We start from the raw sequence: 19,977 nt of genomic DNA, 5'->3' as shown, positions 1-19,977 counted from the left end.
ATACTTCAGTATTACTGCTATCCAATAGAATTTTCTGTGATAATGGAAATGTTGTGTATCTGCACTGTCTAGTATCATAGCCACTAGCCACATGTGGCTGTTGGTCATTTGAAATGTGACAGTGTGGGGGTGTCTGGGTAGCTCAGTGGGTTAAGCAGCTGACTCTTGATTTCAGCTCAGGCCATGATCTTAGGGTCCTGGGATGGAGCCCTGTGTTAGGCTCAGCACTCATTGGAGAATCTCCTTGATAATTTTCTCTACTTCTCCCCACTGCCCCTCCCCCAGCTTCCGAATGCATGCATGTATTCTCTCTCTCTCAAAGAAATAAATAAATCTTAAAAGAATGTGGCAGTGTGACTGAGGATCTAAATTCTTTCTGTCATTTTAATCAGTTTAAAGGTAATAACCACATATGGCTAGTGACTACCATTTCCTGGACAGTGCAGTTCTGTATGATGTCATTGAACATTTGCCAGCATTTCCTTTACATGATAGAATGAGTGCTTCCATTCTGTTAGGCCTAAAACCAAAGCAGCCTCTAGGACAAATGTAGATGAAAACATGAGGATTGACTGAATATATTTGATGTTGAAAATCATTTTTCCCATTGAGTTTTTGGTGTTGTCAGCATATCTTCCCATCTGTCTCTGTACTACAAATGGAGCAGATTTAACAGCTGAAAAGAATATTTTCGTCTTTTCTCTTAGGAATGGTAGTTTATTTAGAACAGAAAATATAGCATTGTAAATGCATGATTTCAGCATGTAATTGGAGCTTGTATTCATTGTTCAAGTGATTTATTTAGTGCATTACTTCTCAAAAGTGTTAACAAATTTTGAAACCAGCATTTTCTAGAAAACTATGTTTCCATGACAACCATATTGTATGCATCAGGGTTCCACTTAGCCTTTCCAAATATGAAATATTGCCACCAGCATACTGGTGCACATACAGGTGCACTTGAGTTATTGACTGCCAGATAGGAGTGAGCTAAAAATAACTTATGTTTGCATTGCTAATTATGAAATTGCAATAAATTAAATGAAAGCCCATCCAATGAAAACAGTGTTGTCGGTTCCCTCCTCCTAAGATGTCTCATTAAACATTATCAGCAGATGCTTTTACGTTTCTTCTTCATAAACTAGCTCTATGGGTTTGTCAGTAGAAGTTGTCAAATTTGTTCTTCTTTGGAAGCTTTGTTTCATTTTAGGAAATTGGTCGTTTCTGAAATCCTAGTGTTAGAGGCTTGACATGTAGTCAGTGATCTTTCCAAGTGTTTGCCACTCAGGCTGTTCAGAGCACAGAGCTAAGCACGTGTTTACCTCTCTGAAGATACGGTGTGGCAGCTGTCACTACTTGCTTTGGAAAACCTGGCTGAGTGACAACTTTGAAAGCCAAGTCCTTCGGTCAAATTTTCTTAGTGCTACGCAAGTGAATCTTTCTAACTTAGATTAAAATTTTTAATTAAGTTCTTTATCTCTGATACATGTGCCATATTCTCTCAGTCTTTAAAAAAAGTTCTTATACTGAGAAAAAATCAGACTGCTCAGAAGATGAACTGTTCTATAGATCAGTGTCATTTGACTCTTCTTTTCCTGCTTTTAGTGATTGCCATTGATATTGATCCTGTGAAGATTGATCTTGCTCGCAATAATGCAGAAGTTTATGGAATAGCAGACAAGATAGAGTTCATCTGTGGAGATTTCCTCTTGCTGGCTTCACATTTAAAGGCTGATGTTGTGTTTCTTAGCCCTCCTTGGGGAGGACCAGATTATGCTACTGCGGAGACCTTTGACATCAGGACCATGATGTCTCCTGATGGATATCCTTTGGAAGGCTGAGCGTTTACTCAGACAGTGGTTGTGGAGAGAAAGGTGTGCATATGAGTGAGTGTGTGTATGTGTGTTTCAGAAAGAGACATGATTGAAGTGGGGAAATATTAATAGCACTTGATAGATTCCAGTTTATTTCGCATAAAAAGCCAGTATGTAAAAATTAAGTGGTGGTTTACTTCCAAGAGGAATGGCAGGTGTGAAGACATATTTCCTTCGGGCACTATCCAGTTTTTTCATTATAAAACAACTGGGAAATACTAATTGCTTGAAATTATTGTCTTGGAAATTGGGAGTTTCCTCAAGACCTGTCCATAGACTCTGGGTGACCATCTCTTAACTTTTCTTCAACTTATATTGGCTTGTGCCTATTCTCTTTGCATCTTCAGATGTTCCCTGTCAGTCTTCCAAGATACTGAAGGAAACCCTTCTTTCATAAAGAATAACAATTATTTGTCCTTTTCTTTATCTCTCCTACCCAGAGGAGTCACCCTAACAGGAAGCATGTTTCTAAAATGCTATTTAAAATTTAGAATGTAAACCACAATGACCAGATTTACTTGTCTTTATTCTTTACTAGAAAGTGGTTGTATTGTGCTTTCCTATTATATTTTCATAATAATTAGGAAACGGCAGAAAGAGAAAGTGTATTTCTGACTCTTAGCTGCTTTCCACATGGGTAATTGAATGAATGGGCTTAACTTCTTTTTTTTTTTTTTTTGAATGGGCTTAACTTCTAATCTCTGACCCATCTGAATTACAAATCTGCTACTTAATTCTCTTAGGTTCCATTAGAGAATATAAATGTGTGTCTTATAGTTACATACCAAAATACATTTGAGTTATGATATAACATATCTGTGATTAGAAATTAACTGCTGTTTTTGTTACCATTCCTTAACTATTATTCACCTTTGAAATCTTCAGGCTTTCCCAGAAGATAACTAATAATATTGTTTATTTTCTTCCAAGAAATGCTGATATTGACCAGGTAAGCCACTACTAAGCAATTTCTATGAGCCTCTGGCATAACTTACAAAAAAATGGGCAGAAAAAAGATAACAAGGACCTTCCTTTGAGAACATATTTATGAGAAGTCTCTGGGTTTTTTACTATTATTAGAAAACTGGAGGTGTTTGGCAGTTAAATCCATGCCCGTTTCATCCACTTCATCTCCACAGCTGCAGGAGGATATATATATGTGTGTGTATGTATAAACCCTCTGGGCTTTTAATTATGTGTTCTGAAAGGATAACTGAACGTGTTGTGTTTCAAATGCGCATACCCAAACTAGCCAAGATCTGACTTTATTGAGACCTACCTTGAGAGTAGAGGTTTTAGGTATTCCTCAAAAGAGGAGCCTAAATAGAAATATACAGACAGATGAAACCTTAATTTGGCCAGAAGCAATTTTAACTGTAGTCTTGGAATATAGGACACTTGTCTAGTAGTTGAAGAGCTTAATGTCCCTATCCATTCTTCCTGTAAACACTTATTAATAATGTAATTTTTTCTCTTACAGAATTGGACTTGACCTAACTGCCTCATAAATATTTGATGATGTCTTTACTTCATGTTTTTGTTGATTTGCTTTCTGTAAACAGTTACTGCTACCATAGCTATGATAACACATATTATCATATGTATGATAAGCATTCTGTTGAAAATGTTGGTCTTTTTATATTTTAAATTTTACTGTAGTGTTACTAGCTCTGAGGTTTTCCTTTCTCTCCTATTTGATACTGAGAGCAGACCCTGTCCTTCTGACCTCTTTCATCTTGTTCTGAAGAAATTATCTCCCATTATTTATTCAATGAAATTTTTTACTACCTTTGTTCCTTTTTCTGGAGCATCACTTATGTGGACATTAGTCTTTCAAATTTATATTTCCTGGTGTTTTTTCTCTTCCTTTTTCTTCTGGGAGATCTGGTCTTCCAACTAGCTCATTTCTCAGGTATATGTGTTCTTTAATCTATCTCACCTATTGTTTTTTAGTTCAACTATTACATTCTTTATACTTAATATTTCTGCACTGTTTTTTTGTTTTCTTCTTTTATACTCTAATAATAATATCTCTTACTGTTATTTTAAGAAGTTTAAATTCCTAATCTGGTCTACCCTTTCTGTATTTCATATAATTTAGAATCCATTTTGTTTTTCTTCCATGAAATACTTGTGGTTCTCAATATCTTGTCTTACTATGTATTGGCTGTTCTCAAGTAATGCAGGAGACAGTGCTTTAGGGTCCCTGGGGACCTTTGGAAAAACTGTATCTGTCTAAGTGGCAGATCATTTTAATGTATAGCCTGGGTTGACAGCCACTGCTGAGGTTTGTGTTAGCCCCTGTGATAACCTCAAGGGATGAAAGTGGGTAGGCTATGGGATTGCCAATTCAGGCACCACAAGACTGCAGTTATCACCAAACACCATCTCAGGACACAGCTCCTCGCCTTTGAGGAGGATCTGGACAGAAATAGATTTAAAGATTGTATTCTTCAATCTTCTACTGTCATTTCTCACCTCACTGGCATGGAAAAGGAAGAGTGAGACAATCGGATTAGTTCCCACCTGTTCTCAGCTCTTCAGAGCAAGATTTCTTTTCAGACTGTCCTGACTTCACTACTGAACATAGACCAGAGTTCCCAGTTTCTCTAAGTGATATACCAAATGCAGGGTGATTGTGAGGGAGCAGCAAGAGCAGAATTTCTTTTTTTTTTTTTTTTTTTTTTTTAATTTTATTTTAGAGAGAGAGGGAAAAAAACACAAGGGAGAGGGGCAGAGGGAGAGAGAGAGAGAGAAAGAATCTCAAGCTCTGAGTGCAGAGCCCGATGTGGGGCTCAATCTCACGGCCCTGAGCTGAAATCAAGAGTTAGCTGCTTGACCAGCTGAGACACTCAGGTGCTCTGAGAGCAGAATTTCTAAGTTCTTGTTTTCTTTCTTCCCATCTTAGCTTCTCACAAACACAAGCACTTCCCTCCTGCCATAAGCCAGAGGTGCTCCCCTCCATCCTATACACATATTCAGACAATCTTAGGTCTCCAGAAGATTCTTTAGGGCTTGCAGTAACCAGTATTCATGCTAGTTCAGCATCTTCTGAGGGCTTTGGTCATGGGGACATAAATAATGCAACCTTCTCATTAAAAAGGTGGAAATTAAATGCTCTGGCTATCTTGTTAGATGACTTCAAGAAAGGTTCTGATGATCTAGGATATAAACTGGACTTTAAAAAAGCTTTGATAGTAGGAGTTGAGGAGAAAGTGGCAAGAGCACCAGTGACATGGAAGTGAGCATATGTGGATAATGTTCAGTTAATGGGCTCAAAACCAGACACAGAAAGAGAGATTAAGAGTCAAACAGACCTAGTTTAGTCTTAGCCCTGCCACTTACTAGCTGTCTGGTGACGATTGTGAGGCATAAATGAGTATGTGGGTATTTCACTTACCACCAGTACCTCTAGCCTATAAACTCTCAATAAAGTCCTATGTATGTGACTTTGAAGATCCTATTACAAAGTTTTTGTGAGAAGAATGTAAATGCTGCTAACACTTTGAAGAGGGCCAGTATGGAAAGATGACGTTTTTCTCTAGAGGATAGAATAGAAGGTTTTATATTTGTGTAATGATAGAATTTAATTTATAAACACTCTTTCCAGATGATATATTTTTCTCTTTCTCTTATCAGAAACATATACTCACTTGAAAGGACATATTCTTATGTCAGGTTGTTCCCCTCTCCCAGTCTTGGCTTATTTCCTTGGTCTTTGGAGCACTGGCTCTCAGCTCTGGCTGCTAATTGGAATTGCCTGAATGGCTTTTTTTTAATTGTGGTAAGATACACATAACAAAACTTAAACCATAAACTATTTGTAAACGTACAGTTTAGTGGCATTATATACATTCACATTGTTGTGCAGCCATCCCCACCATCCATCTCAAAACTTCATCTTCCCAAACTGAAACTCTACTTTTAAACACTGACTCCCCATTACCTGGAAACCGCCATTCTACTGTCTCTATGAATTTGATGATTCTAGGAACCTCGAATAAGTAGAATCACACGGTATTTGTCCTTTTGTACCTAGCTCTTTTCCCTGAGCATAATATCCTAAAAGTTCATCCGTGTTTCAACATGTGTCAGAATTTCCTTCCTTTTTAAAACTATTTGAATAATACTGCATTGTATGTATATGCTACATTTTGGGTTATTTTCACCTCTGGCTGATGTGAATAATGCTGCTATGGGCGCATAGTATCTATCCCTGCTTTCAGTTCTTTCGGGTATATAGCCAGAAGCGAAACTGCTGAATCAGAGTAATTCTGCTTAGTTTCTTGAGGATCCACCATACAGTTCTCCATGGCGGCTGAACCATTTTACATTTCTCCCAACAGTTCTTTTTTCTTTTTTTTAAAGATTTTATTTATTTGACAGAGATCGGAAGTAGACAGAGAGGGGGTTGGGGGGAAGCAGGCGCCCCGCCGAGCAGAGAGCCTGATTTAGGATTCGATCCCAGAACCCTGGGATCATGACCTGAGCCGAAGGCAGGGACTTAACCCACTGAGCCACCCAGGCGCCACATCTACCAGCAGTTCTTTAAGAGTTGCAGTTTCTCCACATTCTCGATAACATTTGTTTTTTTCTGTTTGTTGTTTGTAATATTACCTAATGGGTATGAAATGGTATCTCATTGTAGTTTTGATTTGTATTTCCCTCATGACTAATGATGTTGACCATCTATTCACATATATATTCTGGCTATTAATTCCTTATCCGTATGTGCTTTGCCCATATTTTTCTGCATTCCATGAGTTTGCCTTTTTACTATCTTGACAGTGTTCTCTGCTGCACAAAGTTTTTAATTTTGATGGAGTTCAACTTAGCTGTTTTTCTGGATATTCCCGGTACTTTTGGTGTCGTATTCAAAAAATTGTTGCTGAATCCAATGTCATGAAATTCCTCCCTGTTTTCTTCTGAGAGTTTTATCATTTTAGCTGAGTAGCTCTTTAAAACTACCAGTACCCTGGTCCACTAGGAAAGATTCTCTCTGATTTATTTTCTGAATGAGGCCCATGCATGAATTTTTTAAAAGTCCCTAAATGATTGTAATGTGCTGCTAGATTTGGGATTCTCTGGGTTAAGAGAAGGGTAAATAAAATGAAAGAGTCTGAGCTCGCTCTTTGGGTTAGAAGGAGATGAAATTAGATCTTGTTACCTGTCATTTGTTTATGAGCCACTGTGTCTAAACATTAGACCTCCCAAATACTATATGTTGTACCAGTTACAAGAAAAAGTACTGTCCTCTTACCCCCTGCATTTTTATGTCAAATTTGATACTAAACCATACCTGCTACTCATGTGACTCTGATCTGCATTGTAGACTGCCAGATAAGGGTTGAGCCTGTTGATTCCATAATTTTTATTTGCCCATGTAAATTGCAAATCTCAAAGTTTCAAAGAGGTTATATGATCCTTATATTAAAAATTAGATGGGCTTACTTGGATACCTGAATGACAATAGGAAATTTACTACTTGTTATAAAAGTTACAATGAGTACATTTTTTCTAGTTGAATTAACACCAGCCCAAGGAGAAAGTTAACTTTTTTCTTTTAACTTGTGTTTTCGGTTTCCTTCAACAACCTGTTAGAATCACAGTTGGTGACTTTACATTTTCTACCTGTAGAGGGAGTAATGACACTGAAGAATGATAAAAGTCAAGAAAGAAATGAGATTTCAAGTATATTGTTTGGTATTAAATTTGGGTCAAATTAACAGAAGGAGGTCAGCTTTTCTTTTTAAAATGAAGAAAATCTATCCATATGTAGGATTTTTTTTAATGAGATAAAATGCAATACTGCAAGAATGAGAGAATGTACTCTTACAGAGAAGTCAGCTTTTTTTGTTAAGGAATGTTTAGAATGTCACAGCGACCAGAACTTACAAATGGGCTGGTTTATGAGCTCCCCAAGTTTGAAACTCAGGCTGGATTTTTCCCATAGAAATGTCTGTAGAGAACAGTTCATTTCCCATCCAGGGAGATTTTACTCTGGACTGTGTTTATATTTATTGTAACTAAACTAAGTATGGGCCCAACACAGATAAAGCTTGTTCTGTAGTCCCTCCATATGGGAGAAGAGGCCAGTTATTTTCCATATCTAGTAAAATATTTTTCTAGTTCTCCTATTATCTCAGTCTTTTATTCCCTCTTTTCCATATGGGGGTTACTGTGGCACACATATTACCTTGCTGCCTCAACTCTCACTACCCAGCTCAAGAACTAATTCAAAAGTATTTTTGTGCTAGGCTCTTTGGAAGGAAATCACAAGTGAAACTTTGGAACTGATTAGCTTCAGTTCAGAGGACCCAGGGTAAATGTATTTATCTATTGGATGCCTGTTCCTTGCTGTGGGGTTTTTTGTTTTGTTTTGTTTTTTTGTTTTGTTTTGTTTTCTTTTCTTTTTTTTCTCATTTGTTTCCTTTGACAGTCATACAATTGCAGTCATTACCAGCTTTGGATCCCCCAGGCATTCCAAATAGGAAAACTTCTGTTTTAAAAAGTAAACATACACAGTATGGATAGAGGTCTCTGAGCAGAGTGGAATGTTTGTATGAAGTCCTTGTGGGCGGAAGCTCCAACCCGAAGGAGCCCTGTCTCCTAGGCAGACATTGGAATGCGGGGAGGAGTGGCTGCTGGTTGGTGTGGTATAGCACCTCCTTATTCTTCCCTGTTAAAATGCCTGGCCTCAGGAAAGTGATAGCATTTATGCTTTTCAAATTTAACGCTCTTTCCTTTATGATTTGTTTAAACCAGTATAGAGAGCAGGGCCCCACTGAGCAGCATCCCGAAGAACAGTGTTGAAAAGTGGACTGGGAGGGGGGCCCATATCATGTAACCCTGGCATTTGTATGGTAGACATACTGCACCCTTCCGTGACTTCCCCCAGACAGACGTCATGACAACAGCTATATCTGTATTGGGCCCACACTCACTTTAGCTACCCTAAATATAAATACTGTCCAGAGTATAAATCTCCCTGGATGGGAAATTAACTGTTCTTTATAGACATTTCTATAAGATTAGTTCTGTTTATCTGCACATGGTAAACAAATGAGATTTTTATGCTAAAGTGAATGAATCTTAATTTTTTACTAATAGTTTTTCAGATAACTTGCATGCTACCTCAGGCTCTCACATATTATTTCCTGTTTCTTTCTTTTTCAAATGTTTACTTGTTGATTAAAACAAAGACGATTTTTAAAAGCCACCATAGTCAACAGGAGGGCATTGGGATATGTCAATAATTATCCTGGGCATTAAAAATTTACCTGCATTAGTCTCTTAGGAGAAGGCTACCAAAAATTAGTTCACTAAGCTTTACTTCTTACCTGTTCTCAGAGCTAGAATCTGGAAACATGAAGACTTCTTAAATTTAACTAGTTACATGAAGCACAACAGACCAGAGAATCAGGAAGTCCCCAGCTGTTAGCACAGGACTTGTTTGTAGCAGTCTGTGTGGTATCCTTCTATTTATCTACATCATTTACTAAAAAAAATTTACCCAAAGGGGTGAAGGAAATATAAACTTCTCCAGTGTAGTAATAAAACTGTTTTTCAGTGCTCTAATTTTTCTGTATCTTTCTTAAACTGTTTCTGTCCTTGATATTGATTATGTTTTTCCATTAGGATCCAGTTTGGTGGTTACTGTCTCTCATTTGTTCAGCTCTCATACACTTTCACTTCAAATCACTTTGCTTTAAAAAAAAAAAAAAAAAAATGCAGGGGTGCCTGGCTTGCTTAGTCAGTAGAACATGCGACTTTTGGGGTCGGTCGTGAGTTCAAGCCTCACATTGGGTGTAGAGTTTACTTTTAAAAAGAAAGAAGAAAATGCACTTTTAAATGTTTAGTTGGCTCTTAATCTTCGATCTTAAGTCTTTCATTTTTACTAAAATTACCACCTTTAATGTTTACCCATTTCTCCTTTCCCAATCCCCAAGAAACAACTATTATAAAATCTAGTTGATGGGAGTTCCAGCCTTAGTTCTAATTCCAATCCAAAATAATTGGGATTTCTTTTGGTAAATCTAGTTAGTATACTTGGGGGATATGCCAAAAACATGGCATATAATCGAGAGCCGTTGTTAACCTTTATCTATTTACCTACCTATGTTTTTCTCTCCCTCCCCTCCGTTTCACCCCCTCCTTTCCTCCTCCTCTCTCTCAATTTATTAAACTTTAAGAAAGGGGAAGGAATCAAATAATATTTTGCCAATTAAATCTGCTAGTGAAAAATACAGCTGGAATTTAATGGCATTAAATTTGATTGAAGCAAAACATTACTGATTTGAACTCCATAATTTTTGTAGTCTTTTCAACTCCAGAATGGTAACCTTTAGAGTTAGAAATTGTTTTTAATTAGAAAATGTGAAAGTAACATGTTAAGGGTTTTTTTCTTAATTTTCTCTCTAAACACTGAATAGAAACAATTTTTCTCATTGTATTTCGACATACAGTCACCTTTTCCTCCAATATCATGAATGGTGCACACTTGTTTTGTCTTTCACCTGACTCTCCCAGCCTTCAGGAAGGCAGAGATTATTTTGTTTTTGTTGCACTCCACTGCCTGGGACAAAAACCTCTAAGTGTTCAGTAAATAGTTGTTGAATAAAATAATAAATAATTCATTAACTTTTGCAGCAGACCTGGGAAAACCCCCTCATGTTGAGGGCATCTCCACTCCTTTCTCTGTCCAAAGCACCCAAGTCCAGGTAGCCCTCTAAAAAGTGGGGAGAAAAGAAAAAGTACCCCACCTCAGATACTCGTTTTAATGTGATTCTATTTATGGCTGAAAAATACCGATTTCTTAGGGAGATAGGTAGTATTCCTATTTTTCAGGAACCAATTTCTATACTGATGGTCAAACTGGTATTGAAATTTGCCTCTGACTTTGCTTTTAATTGTCTGCTAGATCTATTCTAGCATATGTGTGCTATGGTTTCAGCTCTGCTCTAGTTCTCTTCACCTGTGCTCTTCTCTCCGCCCCTCTCCTCCTTTCTCCTCCCCAACCAATACTACTCCCCCAGAGAAAATTTCAGCTTTTGCTGCCAGTGTCACTTCCTCTAAGTAAATCACTATTTAAAGAAACAGGAGAAACATTACACCTGAGTTATATCTAACTCCTAGAAAAATTACTGTGAAGTAATTATATTTTAGATGTACCACTTAGAATGCCTTCTATTGGTTAAAGACAAAGTTTTTCATTTTACCCTTCCTTATGAAAAACCAGACTGGCAGGGGCACCTGGCTGGCTCAGGCAGTGGAGCGTGTGACTCTTGGTCTCAGGGTCATGAATTCAAGCCCCACACTGGGTGTGGAGCCTACTTAAAAAAGAAAAAAAAAATCAGACTGGCATAAAGATACCAAAATAGAAATAAAACTATTCCTATAATTGCCAGTCTGAGACTAGTTGGATACTTTTAATATGTAAAGTTTTACTTCAGTTTATTCCTTAGTAGTGAATAGTAGATACACGTGTCCTTTTCATCATTATGACAGATACTGTGTTTGACTCCAGTTGTCAGCTATTCCTGTTGCTAAAAACACAGCCATCTCTTTGTGTCCCCTTTACAGATAGGGGTTGATATTGACATTGCTACTAGTTTAGTGGGACAGCTTCTTTTAGAATGACCTGTGGTTTCTTCCCTATTTCTGTATCTGTGACTTTCTTCTAAGAGGAAGTTGAAATGCTTTAAAATACATACTCATTGGTGATGCACAGTAAATCTTCCCTTCAGCCAGATGCTGGTGTAGCATGTGTAATACCACTGAGATTAGATCACTCAACCTCTAAAATTACACCAACAGCACCTCTCTTTGCAAAATACAATTTTGCCAGTTATGATCACAAAATGAATTACAGAAACTATGTCTTGGGCTCCTGGGTGGCTCAGTTGGTAAAGCATCCTACTCTTGATTTCATCTCAAGTCATGATCTCAGGGTCATGAGATCAAGCCCTATGGAGACTGTTTAAGATTCTTTTTTTCCTTCTCCCCCTCCCCTGAGCTCCTGCTAGCTCGCTCTCTCTCTCTCAAAAAGAAAAACTACATGTCTTTTTTTGTTGAAACCTACCTCTGACATTTTGGGTATCCCTTTTCCATCACTGTGTGCCTTTGGTTATCAGACTCAATGGGGCTTTCCTGATGCAATGCCCTTCTCCATAATCATTCTCACTGCTACCATGATGAAGCTCATCTCTGGTTATATAATCATGGGTTTAGAAGGGAACATTATTTCTTAGTTAATAGGCCTGAGACTGCATGAAAACTGTTGGTCAAAAACAAATCTTTTTCTGCATAAGAACTTAGGGTAAAGCATTGCTAGTTTGAAGCGTCTTTTTTTTTTTTTTTTTTTTTAAGGTTTTATTTATTTATTTGTTTGACAGAGAGAACACACAAGCAGGGGGAGCGGAAGGCAGAGCCTTGTTTAAGGCTCCTTAAACAAGGAGCCTGCCTGATATGGGGCTGGATCCCAGGACCTTGTGATCATGACCTGAGCTGAAAGCAGATAGATGGTTAACCAACTAAGCCACCCAGGACCCTTGAAGCATCCTTTTGATGTTTACTCTGTGAAGGTGGAAAGGAGGTGATGCTTTTAACTTCCTAATAAAAAGGTTGGTTGGGGTGCGTGGGTGGTGCAGTTGGTTAAGTTTCTGATTCTGCTCAGGTCATGATCTCAGGGTCAAGTGATAGGGCCCAGCACTGGGCTCTCTGCTAAGCCCTCTGCCCCTCCCTTCCTCTCTCCCTCTCTCCAAAACAAATAAATAAATCTTAAAAAAAAAAAAAAAAAAGTTCGGTCACTCTATTCTAGTAGACCTCGAAAAGTAGGGGGACTAAAAAATACACAAGAGCAGCAGATGGAGAAAGTAATTCTGGTTGGGACAGCAACACAAGACACCAATTAGAGAAGGAAAAAGTACAAGATCAAGGGATCATGTCTGTCTTGCTCTTTGATGTACCTTACTATAGCAGGTACTCAGTAAATAATATTATTGAATGAGTAAGATGGCAAGGTGAAGAGGGCAAAAGTTTTCAGGGAAGAGTTATTCTTTAAGTTTCTATCTTAATAAATAAAACTGATATTTGGGAAGACTATATTCATTTTCTCTTCCTCTGAGTTCTTTAGCTTCTGGCATTGGAGAGATTAGGTCCTGCACAATAACAGCATGATGGCCTTGCCCGTATTATCAAAAGTGCTTGAAACAAGTTCTTTCTGCCACCAAATATTGCATTAATGCTTGCCTGGAAAGTAGCAGTGAACATTTGAGATGCCTCATTACTTGAAAAACTTAAATGAAAGGCCAGGGTCTTGTTATTTGATAAAGCATATAAATAAAATACTTATTTTGTGATTGTGGTTATGTTATGTGTGACTTTCTTCCATTCCTTTTTTTAGGTGGCATCCTTAGCCGGGCCTGGAGGGCAAGTGGAAATAGAACAAAACTTCCTTAACAATAAGTTGAAGACAATCACTGCTTATTTTGGAGACCTGATTCGAAGATCAGCCTCTGAATCGTAACTGTGAGGGGGTACAAGGACAGAAAGTTCATGTGTGGTCAGAACATTACTCAGATGAGACCCTTGGGATTTCTTTCTATATTCACTAATATTTTGTACCCATGATCTTATATCACCATATGAAATGGAAACTTACAGTAGATTAAGGAATATTAATGAAGTACTTTGACATCTTTGGATAATTTTAACTCTGTACATTATACATTAGGATAGTAAGTATCTGAAATGGAAAAGGTGGGTTTTCCCTGTGCTTACTGTCAGACAGTGTGTATATATGTATGTGTATGTGTCTGGTTTTGGTTTTTTTTTTTTTCCAGAATTGCATGTGTTTTGGTTTAACGTCTTTGTAAGTATGTGTAAAAAACATAACTCTTTTTTTTCTAACATAGAGATATAAGAAAACAATGAACGAACCATAGCCTATCTGCCCATTTGATCCCTGCTAAAATAATGTTAAACCCTTAAGGGTAGAAACAGAAACAGTACAGAAAGTTACAAAATAAAAAATAAAACTCTCCCACCCCCGGTCCTACCCTTTATTCATTTATCTAAAGATAACTATAGCCAGCAGTATTTTATAATTCCTTTGGAAGACAGAAAAGGAATTGCAGTATACTTTAATACATTTTTTCCGCCTCTTGTTGATAAACTATCCAATACTCCTTCCTTTTTTTTTCACTTGGTCTTTTTTTTAAACTATGTACTTTTTAAAAAATCTGATACTGTTCTACGAATATATATCTTGAAGACCTTTCCATGTCCTTATATACATAGAGATCTACCTCATACCTTCTCATGGAAGATGGAATACACTATAGTTAATTTAACCAGTCCCCTGCTGATGGACACTTAGGCTGTTTTCAGTTTTTTACAACTCTCAACTATTGTGGGCATCATCAGGCATTTTAACTTTGTTATCTCATATGTCAGAAAAGTGGTATCTTATTGTTTGTATGTATTCCATAATTATGAATGAGAGTTGAGCTTTTTTTCCATATATTTTGGTCTTATAATAGTTTTCCCCTTTTAAACTGACTGTCCTGTCATTTATTTTTCTTTTGGATTATTACCTTATTAATATGCATGAATCTTCATAAATTAAAGAGCCCTTTGTCTTCAGTAGGTGTTTTTCCAGTTTGTTATTGGCTTTTGCTTGTTTTATGACTTTTTTTTTTATTTTGCCATACATAATTTTTTATATAGTCAGACTTACCAATCAGTCTTTTTCTCTGTCTCTTCCGGGTTTATGGTTTTTTGAAAGATCTTTTCCATTCCCAGAATACAAATACATTTGTCTAAGCTTTTTTCTTGAATTTTACTGTTTTTGTCTTTGCTCCATCTGGAATTTGCTTTTTAGCATCCTGTTATTTTATAAAGTTAGTGGTTTTTTTTTAATTTCCATTACAAAAACAATATGAAATATATTTTGTAACATGGGATTTATATTCTTTTTCTATTAAAATGGCAATGAAAGGAAGAATGTGTGTTGCCTAATTATTCATCTGAAAAAGTGCGTTCAGTTAATTTTACAAGTAGGTAAAGACAGGGACATAGGACTCTGGCTATCAGGGATCTGGGAGCTTTATATTTTATATGCGAGCGTGTTAAATATTAAAACATAGTTTGGCCTGGGATGAAGCTGGGGGAATTGAAATAAATTGGGGGAAATTTCAGTAAGTACTAGAAAGAATAACTTAAATGAAAACAACTTCGTTGGAGAATGGAGAAGCAATGCTAACTTCTGTCTCTCGAAACTTTACAACATATGCCCAAGTGTCCTGCCCATTGGAAGTAATAGAGCCAGTCATGAAGGGTTAATTTTTTTATTGACTTGCATCATCAAAATCTGTCAGTGTCCTTTGTCTTTATACTTTGTCAGCATGGAACATTAGTGTATGTATCATAAATTTATCATCATTTTTAAATTAATGGCAGCATGGGTCATAAACACGTGGCCTCTGGAACTAGAACATGACTTGACAGCCACTGAGGTAGGAGGTGGAGGAGTAAAAGCAGACTTGAAAATCACCACTTGTTTTTTAGTTTGTGTCCATTAACCTTTCATGCATACCTTTTTTCCACAATACCTTTTCTTATTTTTATATTGTTATATTAAAACTAGTTTATCTTTCTGAACATACATAACTTTATATGAGTAGAAAAGGAAGCCTAACCAAGATTAAAACATTTCTCTCCACTAATCACGCACAGATAAAACATTTATAGACTTGTTCATAGATTATTAGTGCCCCAAGAACTTGATTGTGCAGCTGCTTGTTCAAATAAAATCTTACCAAAATCCAAATATGTAAAAGGAATAAAAAGTGAAGCTGCTGGAGCTGCTTCAGTAAGAAAAATGAGGAAGCTAGGAGCTCTTACTCTAATCCAGCTCTCTTTTTTCTTTTGTTAAATTGCAAAAATTCTTAAAAAAGACATTTTTGTAAAACATGAGTATTGTCAATTTCAACACAAGGTTAAAAACTCTGATAGTGACACCCCTACCCTCACCTTCTGTCTGGAGCACGTCCTCTCCACCCTCCCTCCCACATTTCCACTCCACTTCCCAAAGGTCACCATCATCAGCACCTCGATATGTGTGCTTCAAGACATTTTCCTATCTAATAAATGCTTGCACACATGGTTATATTATTTTGACACCTGCCTTTGTCATTTAATATGCCTTACAAATTTTTCCACATAAACACATATACATTTGCACTTATCATTTTTAATCATCACGTAGTTAAGATCTGAGAGTTTCTTTAACCATTACGCTACTACGAACATTGAAGTTGATTCCAAGTTTTTGCAACTGCAAAGGGTACTGCCGGGGTATATTTATAAGTAGGGTAGGATTCTAGAAGTGAAATTTTAAGGTTAAAAGTTATGCTTATTTTTATATTTGGTCAAGTTGTTAAGTTACCCTAGAAAACTATATTCTCACCAACTGTGCATTGAAAGGGGCTACTTTTCCTCAGACTCCAAAACATGGCAAGTTTTCACTTCTGCAAACAATAAGGTTATCTTAATTGGCATGTCCTGGTTACTAGTGAGGGATGAACAGTTTTTAGTATATATTTATTCCTCGAGTTCATGTGTTTTTAGACATCTAATTTTTTTTACCATTTTCTAGTAAATGAACTAAATTTTCTCCATTAATTTGAAATCTAACCTCTATGTGTGTATGTGTGTTTATAATTCTGTGTCTAAAATTCTTTTTTTCCATCAATCATTTGTCTATTTCTGTGCCGTATGTTTTGAATACTGTAGTTTTCATTGTACATGTTAATAGTTGCAAATACCCCATCATTAGTCTCAGATATTTCTTGGCTCTTCCTGAGCATTTTTTACTTTTTCAGATGAGCTTGAATTTGTTAGTTCTATATTTAAAATCTTTAGGATTTTCACTTGAGGAAGAATGAAGTCATCACAGTATTGAATCTTTCTATCCAAAGACTTAAAATGTATGTCCCTTTCTGATATTCTGTGTCTTTCTGTAAAGCCTTCATTTTAGTTGTATAAATCTTGCATATTTTTGTCAAGTCTATTGCTTGGTATTTCACACTTCTATTTGATTTTTCTTTTTTAAGATTTTATTTATTTGACAGAGATCACAAGTAGGCAGAGAGGCAGGTAGAGAGGGAGGAGGAAGCAGGCTCTCTGCTAAGCTGAGAGGCTGAAATGGGGCTCCATCCCAGGACTCTGGGATCATGACCTGAGCCTAAGGCAGAGGCTTTAACCCACTGAGCCACCCAGGCACCCCTTACTGTTAGATTTTGAATGCGAATCTTTTTGTTGTTACTTTCCCTAAGGGGCTATTGTTTGCATGTAAGAATTCTTTTACTTTCTTACATCCAGTCACCTCACTGAACTCTTTTTAATAGTCCTATTATTAACTGATTCACTTAGTTTTTCTAAATGGGCAGTCATGACATCCATGTAAGAGTTTTCCTCTTTGCCAGTATGTGTGACTTTTAATTCTTATTTTCCTATTATATTGGTTAGAGCTGCCAGGAATGTTATGCTAATCGCACTTATTCCTTGCTTTTTATTTTGCAATGATAAGATAGAAGCATTTCTATTAAATATTAGAGCTTGCCGTTAAAATTAGAGATGTACTTTATCCTAGAGGTTTTTTTATCCTTATTTAATAAAGGTACTAAATTACTTTTAAAATTTCAAATTATTCAGGGCGCCTAGGTGGCTCAGTGGATTAAAGCCTCTGCCTTCGGCTCAGGTCATGATCCCAGGGTTCTGGGATGGAGCCCTGCATCAGGCTCTCTGCTTAGCAGGGAGCCTGTTTCCCTTCCTCTCTCTCTCTCTCTCTGTCTGCCTCTCTGCCTACTTGTGGTCTCTGTCTGTTAAATAAATAAATAAATAAAAATCTTTTTTAAAAAAAAAATTTGAAATTCTTCAACCATATGGGAATTTATCATTAAATTCTACTCTATTACAATGTATTATTTTAGTCCACTATTGGATTTCACTTGGCAGGTTTACTCTATTTATGTTTGGTTTTTGTGTGTTCTACCTGGTTTTGGTATCAGAGTTAGACTATTCTGGCAGAATACTTTGAAAATGCTTCCATTTTTTTCTGAATCCTAAATAATACTAGCATTATTGGCTCATTGAACCCTTGGCTAGAACTCCAGGAAAACTGGGCCTGATACTTTTTCAAGAAAGATATTTTTAATGTAGAGTTTTTTAAAATACTCTTCAGCTTCATTCTTTCATAAGTTTTTGTTTAATAATTTCCTAGAAAATATCCATTCACTTAGATTTTGGCTTATTGATACACAGTTAGTACATTATCTTATGATATCTACTTGATTATTTCACTTTTTTTATAATTTTTGTCATAAAAAGATTAAAAAACTGGCATAAAAAATTTTTGTGTGTGGGCTGCCTGGGTGGCTCAGTTGGTTAACACTCTGCCTTCAGCTCAACTCATGATTCCAGGGTCTTGGAATCAAGCCTCATATCAGACTCCTTGATCAGTGGGGAGCCTGCTTCTGTCTCTGCCTGCATATCCCCCTCTCCTCACCCCGCTTGTGCGCTCTCTCTGTCAATTAAATAAAATCTTTTTTTTAAAAGATTTTATTTATTTGTCAGAGAGAGAGAGTACACACAAGCAGGTAGAGAGGCAGGCAGACAGAGAGGAGGAAGCAGGCTCCCCGCTGAGCAGAGAGCCCGATGTGGGACTCGATCCCAAGACCCCAGGATCATGACCTGAGCCGAAGGCAGCGGCTTAACCCACTGAGCCACCCAGGCATCCCCTAAATAAAATCTTTTTAAAAAAATTTTTGCTTGTATGTGTATAGTTCACTCATTTTCCAGATGTTAATGTCTTATCTCAAGCTACTACTTGGGAGTAGATCTGGGCAAATTCTGGAGACAATAGCAGATGGTCTAAGATAAAACAAGAAATGCTCCGAAGCCCTCATCACCCAGATGACAGCCTAACCAGACAGAAGCAAGACTTGAGCCCGGCCAGGGCTGCAAAGACTTCAGGTAGTTGTCTGCTACCATTGTAACATCGCCATGTCTGTGTCAATGTGTAGGGTTAGTTTTTTTTCACCTCAGCTAATTTTTTTAAACTTTATATGAAAAACAATTCCAGATACTGCCATAAATGAAAAATCACTCTCCCTTTTAATATTTGTATACTAAGATTTAAGAAAATGTTCATCCATTTACTACCGAAGGCAATGCTATATACCACGCTTGGGAACAGGGGGATGGATTGTGAATGATAACGACCCACACTGTCCCCTCAAGGAGGTGAGAATTGATTGCAACATGGTGCCCTGTGTACCAAGAAAAGGCTTCCCTTTGAACAGCTTGGTAAGTTATCACAGGTAAACAAATCAGGACAAGACTCCAAGGATGGAAACAGCATTTAGAAGGCACAAAGGCAGAAGCAGAGTCTATTTAGGCATCAGTAAATGTCAAGCCCATGGCAGAGTTGCTGAAGAATAAGCATGCTGCTTTATGCTGTGCTAAGGAGTACCTGCTACATCCTGAACACAATGTAGCTTTTTCTTAACACATCAAATAAAATCTGAGGGAGGGTCTACCAGCTGCTGCAGTTTCCAAGTAGTGAGACCTATAAATGGTTATTTCAAGAAAGCACCAACAACTAAAATATTACATTAAAACATGTCTAATGTCTTGGTGGCAGAGCTCAGGTACTGCTAGGAGCTTATTTCTATATTTGCCACACAGCCTCACAGAGGGCCTGAATTCTAACCCTGATCCCTGTGGGGGAACAGACTCCTGGATGAGGAACTCCCAGATAGAGGTCTCCGACTAAGGAACTAGCCTGAGGCAGCCAGAGGCAAGGGAGGAAGCTCACCCACATCAATGATGTGCGTGTGGCTAGGAGGACCAAGGCAGAGGCAAATCCGAGAAAGGTTTAGGAGGTAGAGCTCACAAGAGAGAGGCAAATTAGTGTCAGCCCCCTGGGCAATTCCTTACTTTCCCTAAGAGACACTCAGTTCCTGGAGACAAAACTTTTCCTTTCTGCAAGAGAAAAGTGGGTTTGTTCTCCAGCTTCGAATGGAGAAGCCATTCTGTA

General features: G+C 37.3%; 1 protein-coding gene across 5 annotated transcripts in view; it reads left to right on the top strand.

Annotated features, from left to right (window-relative positions):
- Positions 1–14,733, top strand: part of TGS1 (trimethylguanosine synthase 1) — a 39,784-nt gene extending 25,051 nt beyond the window's left edge. For 2 of the 5 annotated variants that reach the window (XM_044245577.1, XM_044245579.1), the window contains 3 exons: positions 1,606–1,822; positions 2,745–2,823; positions 13,279–14,733. In XM_044245577.1, the coding sequence (XP_044101512.1) occupies positions 1,606–1,822; positions 2,745–2,823; positions 13,279–13,401 (419 nt within the window). In that variant the 3' untranslated portion in view covers positions 13,402–14,733. Of the gene's footprint in view, positions 1–1,605; positions 1,823–2,744; positions 2,824–3,354; positions 3,392–12,268; positions 12,497–13,278 lie in introns of those variants that run through there. The other 3 variants (XR_006384231.1, XR_006384232.1, XM_044245578.1) reach the window with 3 other exon arrangements.
- The last annotated feature ends 5,244 nt before the right edge of the window (positions 14,734–19,977 follow it).

The sequence above is a fragment of the Neovison vison genome, chromosome 4 (genome assembly GCF_020171115.1).
Source record: "Neovison vison isolate M4711 chromosome 4, ASM_NN_V1, whole genome shotgun sequence".
In the NCBI taxonomy this organism is placed as follows: Eukaryota; Metazoa; Chordata; class Mammalia; order Carnivora; family Mustelidae; genus Neogale; species Neogale vison.
The sequence above is the reverse complement of the archived record's forward strand: the minus strand, read 5'-3'. Positions and strand labels throughout refer to the sequence as shown.